The 20,074-nt window shown below is 30.4% G+C and overlaps 2 protein-coding genes across 2 annotated transcripts; both read left to right on the top strand.

Moving 5' to 3' along the window:
- Positions 1-7,781: 7,781 nt before the first annotated feature.
- Positions 7,782-8,737, top strand: LOC120261698 (PLAT domain-containing protein 3-like). The gene is made up of 2 exons (XM_039269680.1): positions 7,782-7,891; positions 8,047-8,737. The coding sequence occupies exons 1-2, from the start codon at positions 7,832-7,834 to the stop codon at positions 8,533-8,535; spliced, it is 549 nt and encodes a 182-aa protein (XP_039125614.1). The 5' UTR covers positions 7,782-7,831; the 3' UTR covers positions 8,536-8,737.
- Positions 8,738-16,784: 8,047 nt separating this feature from the next.
- On the top strand, positions 16,785-17,597 carry LOC120261606 (PLAT domain-containing protein 2-like). The gene is made up of 2 exons (XM_039269554.1): positions 16,785-16,904; positions 16,983-17,597. The coding sequence occupies exons 1-2, from the start codon at positions 16,845-16,847 to the stop codon at positions 17,490-17,492; spliced, it is 570 nt and encodes a 189-aa protein (XP_039125488.1). The 5' UTR covers positions 16,785-16,844; the 3' UTR covers positions 17,493-17,597.
- The last annotated feature ends 2,477 nt before the right edge of the window (positions 17,598-20,074 follow it).

Below are 20,074 nucleotides of genomic sequence, written 5' to 3'. Positions count from 1 at the left end.
TGACGTTGGCCCACCGGTCCCGTGTGGTGACCCCGGGATCCCGATGTATCATCCAATCGTGGCTCTACGCTCCCACCGATCCCGGACAAATCAACACCCTGTGTCCACAACGCCACCTCTAAAGGTCGGCCCGCTGGGACCCACTATCGCAGAGTCGGGCCTTAGCCCGTCACCATCCAAACCAACATATAGCAGTAGCAATAATACAATCAATCACTCATGTCACAAGGTCCTTATTCGTGACAAGCATTCACATATCGGAATAAACATTATTTCCACAAATCCAAAGCCAAAGCATAGTAATGCATGTAAACTTTCAAAAAGTATTCCAATCCCGATGTGCAATACATTCAAAAACATTTCGTCCAAATGCCAAGAATAACACAATAATATGCGAAGCTCGAAGCATTGCTTTTAGACAATAAAAACCAGTCAATATTAAACGCATTATAATATCCACAATCTAGAAGAACATGCCATTCGAAAATAAAAACCCTTTTTGTTTTTCATAACCATAAATATCAAAAAGCATGCTTTATACAAGTGAAAGGTTTTTACAAACCATTTCTAAAAGTTGATGCCAACGATGTAGAAAAAGAAACATTAAGTTTTTGAAATACAATAAAAAGGCATCAAAACAAGCATAGCTTTTTGTTCTAGTTAAACCTCAAGTTACTTAGGATCATTCTAGCTTTCTCTTTCTTGACTCACTAAGTTTTTCCTCCAAATACAAGATTAATCCCCAAGGTCTAGTCTATCACAACCTCTAAATACTTTTACAAGTCATGAAAAATATGTTCATCTCATCACATATATTTACACCTACCAATATACATTGATTAAATCCTACTTTTACACATCATTAGGTATTTACTTTTCACAAGCCTTTACTATTCGAGCCTCTCTTATACTCAACAATGTCTTAGATCCTTATCATAGTGCCACTACCTCAACATTAATATTTACTTCATCTATAATAATTTCATTGTCAAAAATACTCACAAGTTGACTATCTCCTCTAAGGATGTATTAAATCAAACTATTATTAAAAAAATTCACGGGGAATATTCGGGTCTTTTGCAATTCAACACTTGTCACATATATAGCTCAAGCTATTCATCATCAACCTTCTAAATAAATTCCATTTAGAATAATAATCATAATCATTGGCATCCACCCGATATATATATATATATATACATATGTATATCCCGATATGATCAAACTACAATTAAGCACCCTACACTATGCTCACAAGAACAAACCTCATCAATTTGTGAGAATCCTACTACATAAGTGTAATTATGTCACCCATGGTTCTCGGATATTACAAAAGAATATATTAGCATAAATCTCACCGACTAGCCAAAAATCATATATAAGGTTCCACAAGTTATTCCAATTCCAATATACTAGTGTAGTCATATACCTTAGCATTCAAGACTTCATCGAGTTCCATGTACCATGTTTATCACATCATGCCTCAAAAACTTCGAAATTATGCATCATTAGGGAGATTAAATCATCCATTGAACATACATAATCAATTTTTACTTATAACCCATAAGCTCCATGAACTTGTTGTAATAATCAGCAATTTCCATTCATCCACCAAGCATGTATATCCTCAAGTTCAATCTCAACTAACGCAAGTACAACATTAACAAGCTTTCTCATGATTTTTTTCGGAGAGTAAAACCACAAGTCATTTTAAATAAAACCATAGTCTCTAGTAGTCATCTACACTTTCTTTTTCTCCTATAGCCAGTGATTTGAAAAACATGATAAAAGCCATGGAAATCATTTCGAAAAAAACAAATAAAATATTTTCGATACTCAATTAGAATTGTGCACTCAACATAACCCACTCACGTAACATGTTGCCTCGCGTGAGACGCCATGACATCGATTAGCGGTTTCCTTCCCTTGGAGGATGCTTCGCCACCTAGATACAAGCAGGGGAATCCAAATACTAATGAACACAAGAATGATCGCTAAAAGAAAATGCATGCAAATGCATTTATACATGTCTAATACTGAAACCTTAGGGTTTTAGGGCAAAAACATTGTCATTTTGGACCCAAACGACCTCGTAATGAAGTAAACCTAGTTCCAATAAGTTCAATGAATGAAAAAGCTTCAATTTGGATCAAAGAAATACAATAAAAGGCCAAAAGTTTTTCCGGTGCTACGAGTAACATCGGGAATGCTACGATAGAAAACCCGAACCTTACAAATGGTTTTTCTCTCATTTTACAACATCAAACGATGAAATTTTTGACACAATTCTCATGAATAACAATTGACAACATCAAGGGCTTCATTTTTAAGCCCAAAAAAACTTCCACAAATCATGAAAAAAATCTAGGGTTTTTGGTCTAGGTTTATAAATAATGAATACAATGAAAATACGGAAGAAATACATACTAAAAAAACTCGGATAAAAGGCTCTTACCTTACTCAAGAGGATGTGGGGAGTAAATTTTTTTGGTGTTGGTTCGCGGAATTGGTCGCCGGAAATAGTTAGGGATTTTTTTAAGGGTTCGCCGGCATGGAGAAGCAAAGAAGGAGAAGGAAAGAAGAAGGAAGAGAAGAATTTGGATATTAATTCTCGGGTTGCTACGATTGTCGGGTTGCTACAGTACACTTCAACAAGATCTGGGTCACTACGATGTCGAGTGCTACTGATGTCGAGCGAGAATCAATAGTGTTGGGACTGCAAAACTACGAGGAACAGAGCTAGTTTAACTACGATGAATGGGTTGCTACAATGTTTTTTTATTCTTTTCTAAATTACTCTATTGCCCTCTAACACAAGAATGGAAACAAAATCCAAATGACCCGAATTGCCCCCTATTTATGGCAGAATTTTCGCACATAATCAACTGTGCAATCCAGTAAAAATCTATTAATGCAAAATGACCATTTTACCCTAATGCATTCACAAAAATAAGAGAAAATCCTAGGTCCAAATTTGGACTGGGTACAACAACTGGAACCACCCGTACACAACCACTATTCACAACTCCCAAAAATGTGCCCTCAGCCAAAAATCGAACTCTCACCACTCGGTGAGAGCTCTATCGGCGACCCATGTACCAATAGACCCGAAGGTCGTTGGTAAAATTTCCCTCATTTTATGTCGAAGGTTTTGTAATTTTGGTGGTTTTGAATTATGCATATTTATTTGTAACATAAATTCAGATGAAAAGTTTCATTTGTTGCAAAACAAAGAAATACAATATATATATATATATATATATTCAGTTTATACTAGCAACAAACATGATAATTGGCCATGGTTTGCATATGTAGGTAGATGCCTATGCATAATGCAATAATTATAATTTTCTAATTATTAAATTTGGTTTTAATGTTACCCTGTTATATATAGAATATAGTATATGATGTGTAAATTTTTTTTTTCTAAAAAGTGGATAAACCACTTCAATTAAATCAGAAAGAGTCAAAAACTATAACGCTCCACCCAAACTGAGGTGGAGTAAAAGAGAGCAACAAACCACTTGTTGTAGTACAAGCATCTCAAAATCTAAATAACGATAAATAAATAAATAAATGAGGAACAAAGGCCTCCTCACAGCCAGCAACAGAGAAAAAAGACTAGTCCGTCTGTGAAGCTGACGCCTCCTCAGCCATTGAGCCACTGTATCCACATCTGAGCGGGGCCCAAGAACTCCAAACTTCGGCGAACACTCCCCATGGCCTCTTCAAGCTTCCTTTTTGTATCCTCTGCACTGTTTGAAAATCAAGAAAAGAGCAATCGATCAATTTTGATAATAAGAGCATGCACAGGAACAACAATGGCATTAAAAATTAAATTATTTCTAACAAGCCAAACAGTCCATACAAGAGTTTCACTGTAGCTCTTTGTGTGGCTATTTAATTTTAATTTTTGAGTCATAACATTTCTTTTATATATATTCTTATCACACGCATATATATCTAGACACTTCTTGCTTTCTAAATTGTAAGTATCTAAATAAAGGAACAAATTTTTTCTGATAATATAATTTAATTTCCTATATGGCAAACCGCGGATTTATTTATTATGAAGTCAATTTATAAATGTTCAAGCTTACTACTAATAAATATGTATATTATCAAAACATTTATATATATATATATATATTCATACTTCTCCCTTGTAAATCAAAAAGGATTGTTTGTATAGAAATTTATTATACTTCCGTAATTATAAAGTTTGTCACATGTATAACTAAATTATAAAATATTTTTTCTTGTTTTTTTTTGAAATAATATCTTTTACACAAATACATCTTTAAAACATTAGTGAAGAAATCACATAAATTTACAAAGATGTAGATAATAATTCGTGCATTCATTCTTTTAATTCAAAAATAAAATAATTTAATTGAAAAACAATAATTTCTGTTTTAAGAAACATGGATACATTTCACATCTATTGAACTCATGTATTCTTGTTGTGTTGTACTATTATTGTTCTTTCTGTGTTTGTTCATATTTCACTTAATATTTCAAGAGTATTGTCTATGACGTACTCTCTCAGCTTTTTCCAATAAATATTATTTATTTATTTTATTAAAATAAATATAAAAAACAAAACAACACTACAAGAAAACATGGGCATTAGAGACGGAATGTTTCCAACGGAATTTTTCCGTTGGTGAAAGTCAATATCACCAACGGATTTTGTGACGGAATTCAAACGAAAAAGATTTTATAATTTAAAATATATTAGTGACGGAAACTCATATTATCACCAACGGAATATTCCATTGATGATAGTTTCTGTTGAAAATTCCGTTGGAAAAACATAGAAACGAAATTTTAGGGTATTACTAACGGAATTCGATAGTATCACCAACGGAATTCAATACAATCACCAACGGAATTTTGTAGTATCACCAACGGAATTCTATACTATTATTAACGGAATTTTGTATTATCACCAACGGAATTCTCTACCATCACCAACGGAATTTTATAGTATCACCAACGGAAGTTTGTAGTATCACCAACGGAATTCTATACTATTATTAACGGAATTTTGTATTATCACCAACGAAATTCTCTACCATCACCAACGGAATTTTATAGTATCACCAACGGAATTTTGTGTTATTACCAACGGAATTTTATATTATCACCAACCGAATTTTTATTATCACCAACAGAATTTTGTATTATCACTAACAAAATTCAATACTATCACCAACCGAATTTGTATTATCACCAACTTAATTCAATATTAATACCAACGGAATTTTGTAGTATCACCAAGAAATTCTAACATTAGTGATTAAACTAATATTTAAACACATTCAAGGATGGAATTCCGTGGGTGATAAAGACTATTAGACGGAATTCCGTTGGAAATAAACACTTTCAGTGACGTAAATTCCATTGGTGATAAAACCTTTAGTGACGGAAATTCCGTTGGTAATAAATATTTTCAGTGACTGAATTTTCGTTGGTAATGAATGCTTTCGGTGATGAATAATTCCGTTGGTAATAAACACCTTCAGGGACGGAATTTCCGTTACTAATAAACATCTTCAGGAACGGAAAATTCCGTTGGTAATAGTTTAATATCACCAACGGAATTAATTTTTCCAACGGAATAGCATTAGCCACTTGCTTTTCAGCGACGGAAATGTCCAACGGAATATTCCGTTGGTAAAAATTATCACCAACGAAATTTTACCTATTAGTGACGGAATTTTCCGTCTCTGATGCCCATGTTTTCTTGTAGTGCAAGACATGAAATCAGATGTTCACCACTAGTGGATGGGAGCAACTAAACACAAAACACATCTCTAAAATATTAGTGAAGAAATCACATAAATTTGTAAAAATGTTGATAATAATTCATGCATTCATTCTTTTTTATTATTTTTAAAATTTAAAAACATATATTTAATAAAAAGACAATCCAAACTAATAATTGATTTCATTACTTTTTATTTTTATTTCAATTTCTTATGACAATTTCTTTTATTTTAAATGTACACACACGTCTATTATATTTTAATAAATTTCTGCCTTAGATAAGCTAGATATTTATATCTCCTGGCATGTTCACTTGCCAGAAAATAGGGGAAAGTGAAGAAGTAGGGGAAGTGATATCACTTTCAATATTTCTGATGTTTATTTGTTTGTGAGAATAAAATAGGAGAATTTAAGTGTTTGATGGAGTTTTATGAATTTCAAAAAGACTATGAAAGTGAAAGAAAGTAAGTTTTTATAAATTGATTCTCTTCTCTCATGATTTTAGTACAAAAAAAGTGTTAAAATGAGTTTAGCTTAAAATTCACTTTATAATAAATGAACACGTAAATTAGACCGTTGTACTTTCTCTCACTTCATTCCAAATCAACATGCCTAAATATCAACCGAAATTTTCACATTATTTTCTTAATTCATAATTAAAGAGTATTAATATTATCACAGACATACTGTTTATCTGTCACATTAAACACTATCTAGGGCGTGTGACTGCTCTTGGCTGAAGTTAAGTATATATATATATATATATCCCAATTGCTTATTCGTTGTCGCATTTCCATTGGCTGATTGGCTTCGGGACCTTCTGTTAAGTTCCATAAATGCGTCGGAAACTCATGTTTTAACTTTTAAGCCGTTGTTTGTTGAAGTGTTTTTAATTTATTGCATCGACAATGAAGGTGGAGACCGTGTGGTTGATTCATATGAATAAATTTCCTGTTTATTGTTTCTTTATTAATACATATGTAAATTATTTGTCTTTAAAAATAAATTTTATTTTTGAGGTAAACTTCATTGAGATTTTAAAAAAAAAAATTTGAAATTTTAAAATTTATTTTTATCATAATATTTTAAATTTGAGTTGTTTTTTAAAAGTTAATACAAAACTTTATGGTTTTAAACCTAAGCATTGTCTGATTGTCTGTAATTAAAATTACATGTAACTTCAATTACAATATAAGTGAAAATATTATATTTTAATTTACATCACTGTTGTTTGCTTTATTGTAACTTGAAATTCTGTATTTTAATTTATATCACTGTTGTTTAATTTGTTATAACTGAAAATACAATATTTCAATTTACATCACAATAATTTGGTTTATTATAATTGAAAATACTGTATTTATTTTTTATTTGTTTGGTTTAATATAAGTTTAAAGGTATAGTTACCATGTAAGTGAGATGGTGAGATTAGCCCCATTATCTACTATTATTATTATCATTTGTTTGATTTTTCACATGTATATATATAATTTTAAAATATACATGTTTAAATTCTTAAATTTTTTTCAAAAATATTTTAAAGTTAAACATGGTTTTTCACAGATAGGTCTCTTTAAAAAGTATGATTTTTTTTTTTTTAAGTTGGGAGGGTCATAACTTTCAATACATTTGTTGGATAAAGTTAAATATAAATTTGCCATTTTAGATTGGTAAAAAAAATTATTGATAATAACCATTGGCATTAGAAAAGTCTTACGAAGTATTTAATTAATGGGAAACTAATTAAATAAATGAAATCAAATATTTTCTATTAACAATATCATATTTAATGTAAACAAATATTTAAAAAAATTAAAAAATTATAATTTTTTTTAACTAATATTAGGGTCACCAATAACATGACTCTGATAATTGGTAATTAACAAATTGGAAAAGCAAAATTAGTCGCTACAATGACCGCCATGTGCGCCCACCCCAACCATACACACATGAACACATTAATGCAATCCCAGCTTATTTTCACTATATAACAACCCTTCATTCGAACCCATGCATTCACCCAAGCCAAACAAAGCACAATAGACACAACTACAACAACATGTTTCCAAGAGCCATCCCTCTGATCCTTCTCATCCTCTGCATCATCTCCTCCTTCACAGTTACGTTGTTCTCTCTCTCCCTCTCTTTCTTAATTTGTCACATATATATGCGTATCATGTCATGCATTTTCTAGTTCTCTTTGTTTATATATATTAATTCTCTAACCCTATATATATATATATATATGCATGAATGCATTAATATTGTTTTCAGGAAAGTCGTGTGCACAACGAGACTATTAACAAAATCAACCGTGATGATGCGTGCGTGTACACACTGTACGTCCAAACGGGACAGAAGGTGGCAGCAGGCACAGACTCAAATATTAACCTGACACTCAGCGGAGATCATGGCCATGGAGTCGCCATCCACAACCTGAAAGCTTGGGGTGGCCTCATGGGTTCCAAACATGACTACTTCGAGGCTGGCAATCTGGACATTTTCAGTGGCCGTGCACCTTGCCTTCCCGCAACTCCCTGCAAGATTAGACTTACCACCGATGGCACCGGCAGCTTCCCCGCCTGGTACTGTGACTATGTTGAGGTTACTACTACTCGCCCTGGAAGCCTTTGTGCCAAAACAAACTTCTCCGTCGGGCAGTGGCTCAACATCTTTACGCTCTATACTGCCAACGTTGACTACTGTTCTAAGACGGAGGATGGTAATCGCTTGCCGGCGGCACCACTCCTGCTTCCGGCATGAGTGTGCCTGTTGTTTAACTACCACTTTGGTTGGCCACATTGCATGTGCTGTACTAAGTATAAGTAATTGTCATGTACTCTTGTTTTTGTTCGCGTGGACTGTACTTTTGTTTGTGATGTACTACTACTCTCTTGTATGAGCGAGAGATTGATGTGCTTTCTTCATATTCTCGAATAAATGTGGCTTATCTATTTTATTAAAATATTTTATAAATAAATTTTTTTAAAAAAAATAAGACATAATTGAATGGAACAGCTAAACTCGAATGCATCTCTAAAATATTAGTGAAGTGAAGATATCACATAAATTTATAAAAATGTTGATAATGATTCGTGCATTTATTCTTTTGAAATAATAAAATAAAATAATTTAATTGAAGAACTATAATTTTTTTGTTTTTAGAAATACATATAAGTGAATTCATGTATTTTTGTTGTGTCATACTACTGTTATTTTTTTTTCACACTTCACTCGGTATCTCTGTGCTTTTGTTTGTGATATACTCCCTCTTTTTTTTTTTAATAAATTTAATTTATTTTTTATTAAAAAAATAAAACAAGACATCCAAATTCCGCCCGTGGATCCCGCAACTAAGCACAAACACATCTCTAAAATATTAGTGAACAAATCCCATAAACTTTTTATTTCGATTCTTTATGATGATTTCTTTTTTACTTTAATTTGAACTATACATATATCTTTTACATTTTAATAAATTTCTATCTAAGATAAGCTAGATATCTATGTCTTTTGCATATCTAAACTAAATGTGTAGATTTATATCATAATAATAATATGATATGTAGATTTTTTTAAGGTAAAATCATTAAATTTATGATGAAAAATTAACCCCATAAAAATTCTTATAAATAAGGTATCATTCTAGATTGAGCACGCAATAATCTATATGTGATTAGTATAATAATTACACGTTGATTAGATATCCGTGTATGTATGTTAAATTTAATTTGTTTTGTTTTAACTCATGAGAATAAACTATTAGTTTATATATATATATATAATATGAGTTTAGTGGATGTGGCCCTAATGTCCTCGTGGGAGGTTGAAGTATTGATTGGCCTTGTGCTACAGTTACAATTATATATATATATATATATGTGGCCCTCTTGTCCTCGTGGGAGGTTGAAGTATTGATTGGCCTTATGCTACAGTTACAATTATATATATATATATATATTAATTCATGATATTGTTTCGGTGATTAAGTGGATTCTTTTATAAATCATGCATCCTCATGGATTTCAATAGATTATTAAATTTAGTTTAAGTAAATTTATCTTTATGATTACCAAGATTAAAGTTGAAGAGCACAATTAATCATTTACATTAATTTAAATTTTACTTTGATTTTGAATTAAGATAACATTCGGATTTCGCTTTAATTATTGAGGTTTATTATAATGAAATTAATTTTTGCTCGTGATTATAAAGTTGTTTTAATAATCATTAGAAAAATAACAACTTAGAGTTGGTTTATATGCTTTCTTGGGTATTTTCTGCAATTGGTAGAATCAGCATTATCACTAAAATGATCTCTGTTGTGGAAACTTTTTGTTTGTGGATAACCATGTGTTAGTGCATGCTTATTCTTATACAGACAACACATCTGCCCAAAGAAAGACTGTTGTCTGGCAGAGATTTGTTTGCACATGTGGTAATAAGTTGTTTATAGTTATAAAGTGTCTATTGTTAGTATTTAGTCGGGCCAAAAGAAGACTTTATACTTGACTGGATTTATTATAAAAACTTGATTATTGTAACAAGTTAAAAACTAGTGAATTGAATCTCTGTCCAAAGACTAGATTTGATGTCACTCGATTAACTTGAAGATGGGTTGTTGTTGTTATTTGTATGTTTTCATTATTAGATCTCTAGTTAATTAACTGTGAGCTAATTATTGATTATTGCTCTTTGTATAGTTGCCATCATGAGTGTTAATAATATGTTTGCTATACTCAATGGCATTCCCATGCTTGATGACACAAATTTTAAGGTTTGAAAAAAATATAAAGTAACACTCTTTTTGGGATGTATGGATCTAAACTATACGTTAATGGAACAATGTCCTATACTTTTGATAGATCAAAGCTCCATTCATGACAAAAGAGTCTTTGAGAGGTGGGAACGGTCTAACCGTATCGGTCTAATGATCATGAAGAATATAATCCCGAAGGTTTTTCAGGACACTATGTCTGAGTGAAAAGATAACTAGCAATTCCTCGACACCTTGGAAAAGCTCTTCGTAAGAAGTGATAAGACGGAGACAAGTGCTACGACCCTGAGGAAACTAGTCTTTATGAGGTATAAGGGTGAGGAATATACGGGAGTAATTCTCGATATGTGTCATCTAGCTGAGAAATTAAAGGGTTTAAAAATTAAGCTACCAAAGAAGATAAAGTACGTTCAGAGTGGTTCTGTGAATATTGAGCTTATAGAGATAAACTCCATTATTGTGAATCCACGTGCATTAGCGCCTATAGTTTTCAACAAGCATGTTGCTTATATGGTTGTCATTAGTAAAGATACTTTGATTAGTTGGAGTTTATATTTAGTTAACTTAATATTTGTATTGATGTCATGACATTATTTTTAACAGATTTTATGAAATTTCTAGATTATTCATTGTTTTACTCTGAACTATGATCTCATAAAGTTTTTAAAGTTGGACCAGTTGGAAATAGATAAACGTAGATCACAATGGCTTGTAATTTCCATACTACGCATCCACACTTGATCTATGTCGTTAGTTAAGTCGATATATGTGATCATTGTGGGTTTAGTTGCATCAAATATTGTGGGTTTAGTTGCATTATACTGACAACGACTGCCCCTTTGTTCCATGTATAAATGAGGTTGATGGATGAGATTGATTTAGATAATTTTTCAGTTGTGATCACATTTTGGTTGTTGATGGTAATTTATATATAATTTTTGAATTCCCGAGGGTGCATGATTGTATGGTCCAAGTGGAAGATTGTTGGGTTTTGGAGCACACATCATGTAAGGATTCAAGGATATATGTGCACAAGTTGTGCAGACGTACACAAATAATATTTATGATTGTGTATATCTTATCATATTTAATTTTGAATGGACGTAATTGTGATGATCTAGTTAAAGTTTGGATATAGTCCTAATTATATAAACTAGATGAGTGGATTTACATAATAATAATAATAATAATAATAATAATAATATGGTGTAGAATTTCTAAGAGCAAAATCATCAAGTTTATAATGAGCAGAATTGTAATTAGCCTCATAAAGATTATTATAAATAGTGTGTGATCCATGACTGAGCACACAACAATCTGAGATTCAGAATTAGGGTTCTCATCTCTCATTTCTGCGTATGATCAGTTAAAAGAACCACAAGGCCCAATCATTTTTATCATTATTAATGGATTCAAGTGCAGAACTTACCGCTAAATTTACGTTATTCCCAAATAATTTTCAATTAAAAAAAAGATCTTAACTTTTTATAAAGATTATCTAATTGTGAAATCCATCAAGTTCAATCAATCAGCACAGCACATCCAAGAGGGGAAATGAGAACATCCCCCGACCACCTGGCACACTCCTTAAGAGTGGTGTCTGGATACCACTAGACAGTCAAAATGAGGTATTCCTGTCATTTTGAATAATCGAGTCCAAACTGAGATTGAAAGCCAGCCTGCAATTAAGAATATTTTTCCAGAAGAAGGATTGCATCCTAGGTAAAAAACGGAGCAAGGAGGACAAATCTTCATTTCCAGGTAGTTAAAAGCAATCACTTCTGACCAACAGTTTTTGTACCCGAGGCATTCTTCCACCACCATTTGTCCAAGAAAACATAATTAAAATCTTTTAAGTTAGGTAGTGTTTGTTTTGAGGGTTTTTGAGTTACATGTAACTTGAGTTACCAGGTTTTCTAAAATCCAGTGTTTGGTTCACAGGATTTCAAAAACCAATGTAACTCATATTACATCCAATGAGGGATTTGGTTTTACGGCCAAATTGGGCGTAAAACCAAATCCGTTATTTTTAAATTTCTTCAAATGCATAACTTGTGACCTATATGTGACCAATTAAAGAAAAACAAATATGATTAAATATTTATGAATATTTTGGTGGAGTGAAAAATTATAAAATTTAATAATAATTTTAATAATTACTTTGATAATTAATTTAATAATAAAATTAAGAGTTAAAATGATCAATGCGATAATTAAAATCATTAATAACATGCTAAAAATATATGAAAAGTTCAAAACACTTTTTTATTGGGTTAAAAATTAAATTTAAAAAATATAAAATATAATAAAATAAATAAATAAATAAATATACTAATAAATTTAATAAATAATTTAATATTAAAATTAATAGTTAAATTAATTAATACAGTACTTAAAATCATAAAAATATTTATAATGTAAAAAAATTCTAGTTTCAAATTTATAAATATCTTTTATCAAATACAAAATCATATAATATAGCATCTACAGTACATTTAACCAAACACTAGATTTGACTGCACTGTATTATAAAATTCATGAATTTTTAGTTACATTGTAACTAAAAATCCACTGTATTTACAGTTACACTGAACCAAATACCACCTAAGTTAAGCTTTCCCCAGCCACTCTAAGCTTTGGACTTGCAAAAGTGGGACCAAGCCACGAGCCTCTTTGAGTCACAGTGTTTGTCTGGCCCATTAAATCTTTCAAGGTAAGGAATGGAGCAAGGAGCATTATGTCCTTTATTAATAATTAAACAGTATTAATATTATGACAGTGACATATTTTTTTTATTATTATTATTTCAATTTCTTCTGTTCCTCCGCGGTGCACCGTGCACATCATTTGGGTCACAGTTATCCGTCACATTAAACACCATCTCGAGTTCATTGTGACTGAAATTAAGTATATATATCTCAAGTACTTAATTGTCACACTCCTATTAGATGATTAGCTCTGAGACCATCGGCTAAAGTCAATAAATGCCCTCCCTGGGTAGGAAGTTTTCTGCTTTGACTTTTAAGCCGTTGTTTGTTTGTTAGTGTATTTTTATTACATCGACAATGAAGGCGGGAACCGTGTGGTTGATTCATGTGAATAATTTCCTGTTTTAACGCTATTATTATTATTATTATTATTATTTAATTAATATATAAATTAGTTGTCTTTAAAAACAAATTTTATTCTCAAGCTAAACTTCATTCAAACTTTTTTTGTAATAAATACGGCTAAATTATATATGGACAAACAGTGCAACTTTAATTTTTGCAGTGTGAAGAAAATAAAATATCAAGTCGTACAACTCTCTTATTGTAAAGGTGATATAACAAAAAGAAACATTGACCTTAAATTTAAATTTAATATTTGTATATATATTTATATTTAAATAAATAATTAAATATGAGTTATTCATTCATTCATTGAATGATAAAATAATTACAAGCAAAGGAGATACACAATATACATACAAATTAATTTCAATTTAATTGATATTACTAAGCTTGATTGAAAAAATTTTCATCTGTAAATATAATTTGCAAATCCTCATTAAGTTCCATATAATTTAGAGGAAGGGATTTGAACACTGGATCTTTAATTTAAAAGAGAGATAAATTTCAATTGCAAACGTAGTTGTATGTATCCATGCTTGTGAACCACATTGAGATAAATAGAAGTGTATTATTATTAAAATTTTTACTATATTTTAATTATTTCAAACTAATTAAATACTTGACCGAATTCAAGCCTTAAATTAAAAAAAAAAAAAAAAATGTTATGAATAAACCACATATTAGGGATGTATGCATGCATGGAGATACTATTTTTATACACTTATGTCTTTTCTTTGCATGAGCTAAAAATTGAACTCATTTTCTCAATAAAATATGAGCATTTTATGTAAACACTCCGTGCTTGAAACCCAAGTGGTTCATGACTTTAAAATCTATTTAAAAAAATAGGGAAAAAAACAATTGGAGTTACCTTCAATGCAAGATCCCTTCAATGCTATCCAATACATATTTAGATGTTTGACATATGTCATATATGGTTTCAATGACTACAATTCAAATTTCACTAAAATATTTTCTAATACATTATTTCATATTTTGGGCTTGAATTTAATTTGGTCTCTTTTTTTGTTTTTATGATTTATAAATCTAGTGCCAAAACTCATATACAAATTTCTATCTAAATATTAATTTTTCTTATGCAAAAACAAATTTTATCGTCGTAACAATTGTTTGTTTATGTTTTTATTTATTTTTATTTAGATTTTTAAAAATAAACTCTATTATCTTCTACAATAATTACAACAATTTTTTATTTTTTTAAATGCAAAATTTTTATCATCTTTTCTTTATATATATATATTCATATTATCAATTGATATGGTCATGTGGACTCTGAATGTGTCTTATTCAGGGGATGGACTTTATAATAAATAAAATATGTTTATTTACTAGTGGGTTTGGCCTTGTGTCATTTAAAAAAAAAACTATTTATTTTAGTAAAAATAAATTAAAAACATAGCAGAATGTATAATCCAATTAGACGTAATTCATGCTTGAACTCGTTATATTAACTAAACTTCTTAAGAACCACTAGACTAAAGAATCATGCTCCTTATATTCAAACTGAAATAAGTTTTGGGAGAAAGATGTTGGTTAAACAAAAATTAAATTTCAAATTATGCCCTGCAGAAGCCAAATTGATTTAAATAACTCCTTCTATATTTATATGAATTATATTAGATCCTTGTACCAAAGTGTACTAAATAGACTATTAATTTAAGTTGATGATTTATCTTTTTTTTACACAATAAAATAAAACCCAAGTACACCATTGAACTAAGATTACAAATTTGTTGTGCCAGAATACGCATACGTTATTTGCTTTTTATTTAGTTAAGTCTAACTTAGTCATTTCATTTTAAGTTTATCTTATTAATATTTCGTAGTTTGTAATCACTACCAAGATTTTATGTAAAAGAGATTTATTACAGATAATAATTTAGTTTTTCCATCCAATGTATGTACGCATTTACTGCATTCAATAAAGTTGCCAAATTTGATCCAGTTTAGTCTGACGAATTGGGCCCAATATTATCATATCGTCAATAGGCCGATGACTCACAAATTGGGCCCAATGTGGGCTTGGATTAGGAGAGAGTTGGAACTTTGTTGTTTTTCTTATATACCCCTACTCAAAAATTTAAAAATTGCCCATATATGTCCCCATATATATGATGTTGTTGTTATTTTATATTGTGGTTAGGAGACACTTGTCAAGCTGGGATAAGGAAAAATCAGGGAATAACCTAGTTCTGGAATCAAGCGAGATGACTTCATATACCATTGTAAATTGTTAAACTGTTATGAGTATGCTATATGAAAATATTAATTGTGACAATATAAATATTTATCAAATCTATTATGATAAAAGAACCAATTGGAAAACAATATACATTGATAGGCATTAATTACTAAAAAATGGAATTATATATTTATTCCCTACCTACAATAACAGAAAATTTCTATTTAAATAAATTAAAAACTAATTCCACAAACTCTAAAATAACAACGAGTGATAATAAGCAAAATAATAACAATGATGATGATGACCACGATGACAATTCACAAATTTATATTAAAAATTAAAAATTCAAGGAAATCAATGAATGGAAAAAATAAAGATAATTTCATTATGTTAAAAATCGAGTATATCAATAATAATTTTACTTTATTACAGCTATTTCATTAGAATAAAACTCTAAAATTTATCTAAATGAATCATAGATCAATTGTATTTCAAATTGATATTGACTAAGTTTGGAGTTTGTTCTAACTCTATTATTCTCTTGATACAATTTAATTTTTTAAGTTCTCTGAATATATCCATATTATTGAGGCAGAGACTCTGCACCCTAATAAGATCAGCTGTGAGCCTAATTTGATTCCTGAACTGCAACCATGGGCCTTGCCAACAACAACAACAAAAAACAGGAAAAAAAAAAACTTGTGATTTTAGAAATTATATAAATTATAATGTGAGCTTCTACACAACCGTAATTAGGGTCACCACTAACACTCTGACAGACAGAGACTCTTATAATTGATAATCAACAAATTGGAAAAAGCAAAATGAGTCGCTACAATCACTGCCCAGTGCCCACCCAACCCCACAATGGCACATTCACCCCATCCCAGCTTAATTTTTCTCTATATAACAACCCTTCATTCCAACCCAATTAATCTCTCACCCACAAACAAACAACAATAACAACAACAACAACATGTTCCCAAGGGCCATCCCTCTGCTCCTTCTCATCCTCTCCTTCATCCCCTCCTTCATAGTTAATTTGTTCTCTTTCTCTCTAGTATTCTTGTTTATCAATTCTCTAACCATAAATATATGCATTGTTACTTTTCAGGAAAGTGGGGAGCACAACAACAAGATGATAAACAAAATCAAGAGTAATGGTGACGATGAGTATGAGTGTGTGTACACAGTGTACGTCCAAACAGGAACCAAGGTGGGAGCAGGCACAGACTCAGTGATCAGCCTAACACTCACCCAAAAAGATGGACATGGAGTCCTCATCAAGAACCTGGAAGCTTGGGGTGGTATCATGGGTTCCAATCATGACTACTTTGAGGCGGGTAATCTTGACATTTTCAGTGGCCGTGGACCTTGTCTTTCATCAACTACTCCTTGCCGGATGAACCTCACCTCCGATGGCACCGGCAGCTTCCCTGACTGGTACTGCAACTACGTTGAGGTTACTACTACTCGCCCACGTGGCCTTTGTGCCCAAAGACTCTTCTCCGTTGGGCAGTGGCTCAACGCCGGCAAACCCTTTGCTGTCAGAGACTACTGCTCCTCTGAGCCGGAGGATGGTAACCGCTGGCCGGCGGCGCCACGCCGGAATATTGCAGCATGAGTGTGTTTTGCTTTTTAATGCCCACTTTGGTTGGGCACCGTGCAGTCACTGCAGTGTGTTGTACTAATTAAGTATGAGAAATAAATTTGCATCCATGAAATGATATCTTTGAGAGTAAAAAAAAAAAATGGTGCAAAGTGAAAATATATTCATTTTAAACTCCAAATTATTTAAGGGCTTTTTGGTGAGGGGCCTAACATAGTATAACTCATCCATTATATGAGGAGTAGATGGCCAACAAATTTATTTATTTTCAAAAATAAAATAAAATAAAAAGAATTTAATTTGTAAATTATAATTTTTGTCTTAGAAATATGAATAAATTTTATTTCTAGTACATTTATGTACTCCTGTTGTGCTTTACTTTTGTTGTTTTTCTATATTTGTCTGTGATGCAATTGCTTAATACGGTTTATTTATATATTTTTTAAAAGTAAATTTTTTTAAAAAAAAGCACACACACACACACAAAATTAGACCTTAGACAAAATGGGAGCAATTAAACACAAACATATCTCTAAAATAATAGTGAAGAAATCGATAATAATTCATGGTTATTGATTTTAAAATTAAAAAAATACATAATTTTTTATTTCATGATCTTTTATTTTTATTATAATTATTTATTTTTATATTAACTATATACACATCTATTACGTTTTAAGAAATTTCTGTCTAAAATGAGGCAGATATTTATATATCTTCTCCATTTTATTTCAATCAGAATTTTGGCATTATTTTCTTTATTAATAATTAAAGAGTAATAAAATTATGGCAGTCGCATCTTTGGTCATTTTAACATATTTGTATTATTATTTTAAATATTTTTTTCTGTTCCACCTCGTTCCACGAGTCATAGTGATAAGCTGTCTCACTTTTCTCGTGTACAATGTGTCTAACTTTCTTGACTAAAATTAAGTATATTTATCTCAAAATCTTATCCGTTGTCGCACTCCCATTGGCTTAATGGGCTCTGGGCCCATAAGCTAAATGCCATAAATGCCCTCCTTAATCAGAAAGTCATCTCTTTTCATATTAACTCTGAATCACGTTGCTATATTTTCAGTGTACATGCGGCACATTTTAACTGTTGTTTGTCAAAATTGTATTGATGGTTGATGTTGATGTGAAGGTGGGAAGGGAACCGTGGGGTTAATACAAATGAATAAAATTCCTGTTTTAATGATATGATTTTTATTATTTTTTTATTAATTAATATGTAAATTATTTGTGTTTTTGAATGATAAGTTTTATTCACAAGCTAAATTTGGTTTTTTTTTTTAAATATTGCTTTTTTTTAAATTAATTACTAAAATAGGTATTTTTAGAATTATTTACCAAATTAGGCATTTTTATTTTTTTAATATTAAATTTTAAATTTTTTTAATAGTTGTGGGTTCCACTGGTTTTTTAATATTAAAATTTTATTTTTTTTAAAAATCGGCAGGTCCCACTAGTTTTTTAATATTAAAATTTATTTTTTTAAAACTGAGATGGGTCATAGTAGTTTTTTTTAAATTAAAAACAATTTTACACTAAAACCCTTATCATTTCATAAAATGTTTTACAACTAGTTTTATTCCCACTTCTACTTTCACTAATCCTAACAGATAAAAATTATGGGTAATATTCGGTTAAAAATTTAAAAGATAAAAATTATTGTGGTTAAAATTTTTTATATACATTAGAATTAAAATTATCTCCAATAATACATAAAAATTAAAATTATCTCCAATATTTATGGATCTTTCATACAATATTGCTTGTGTATTTTCACAAAAGAAAAACTTGGGACGGTTTATATAGGCCCACTCAACGAATGGATGGTTATGATGAATTTGACCCGATGGCTCTTATGAATGGGGTAGGTGACACTGCCACCAATAATTCGATCCATCAATCCCCGATAATACTCTCCACCCTACTCTAACAATTACATCTTTTACTATGAGATAATTTTTTTAGGCTCCACCCTAACAAAATGGATGGTTATGATGAATTAGATCTAATAGCTCTTGTGAATGGGGTAGGTGCCACCAATAATTCATCCCATCAACCTCCCAATAATACTTTACACCAATCCTAACAATTACATCTTTGATTATTCTAATATTGGAGATAATTTTTAATTTTTTTATGTATTATTGGAGATAATTTTTAATTTTTTTATGTATAAAAAAATTTTTAACCACAACAATTTTTTTATCTTTTTAAATTTTTTTAACCGAATATTACCCATAATTTTTTTATCTCATTAGGATTAGTGAAAGTAGAAGTGGGAATAAAAACTAGTTGTAAAAAAATTATATGAAATGATAAGGGTTTTAGTAGTAAAATTATTTTTTTAATTTAAAAAAAACTAGTAGGACCCATCTCAGTTTTAAAAAAAATAAATTTTAATATTAAAAAACTAGTAGGACCTGCCGATTTTTTAAAAAAAATAAAATTTTAATATTAAAAAACCAGTGGAACCCACAACTATTAAAAAAATTTAAAATTTAATATTAAAAAAATAAAAATGCCTAATTTGGTAAATAATTCTAAAAATACCTATTTTAGTAATTAATTTAAAAAAAAGCAAT

Source organism: Dioscorea cayenensis, chromosome 5 (assembly GCF_009730915.1).
Source record: "Dioscorea cayenensis subsp. rotundata cultivar TDr96_F1 chromosome 5, TDr96_F1_v2_PseudoChromosome.rev07_lg8_w22 25.fasta, whole genome shotgun sequence".
In the NCBI taxonomy this organism is placed as follows: Eukaryota; Viridiplantae; Streptophyta; class Magnoliopsida; order Dioscoreales; family Dioscoreaceae; genus Dioscorea; species Dioscorea cayenensis.
Note: the sequence above shows the minus strand (reverse complement) of the source record. Positions and strands in the feature narration are given on the sequence as shown.

Excerpts from the sequence above, each read along its gene's own strand:
- LOC120261698 (XM_039269680.1), top strand. The coding sequence starts at position 7,832 with ATGTTTCCAAGAGCCATCCCTCTGATCCTTCTCATCCTCTGCATCATC. Across the intron at positions 7,892-8,046 it reads GCATCATCTCCTCCTTCACA|GAAAGTCGTGTGCACAACGA; the intron begins GTTACGTTGTTC and ends TATTGTTTTCAG.
- LOC120261606 (XM_039269554.1), top strand. The coding sequence starts at position 16,845 with ATGTTCCCAAGGGCCATCCCTCTGCTCCTTCTCATCCTCTCCTTCATC. Across the intron at positions 16,905-16,982 it reads CCTTCATCCCCTCCTTCATA|GAAAGTGGGGAGCACAACAA; the intron begins GTTAATTTGTTC and ends GTTACTTTTCAG.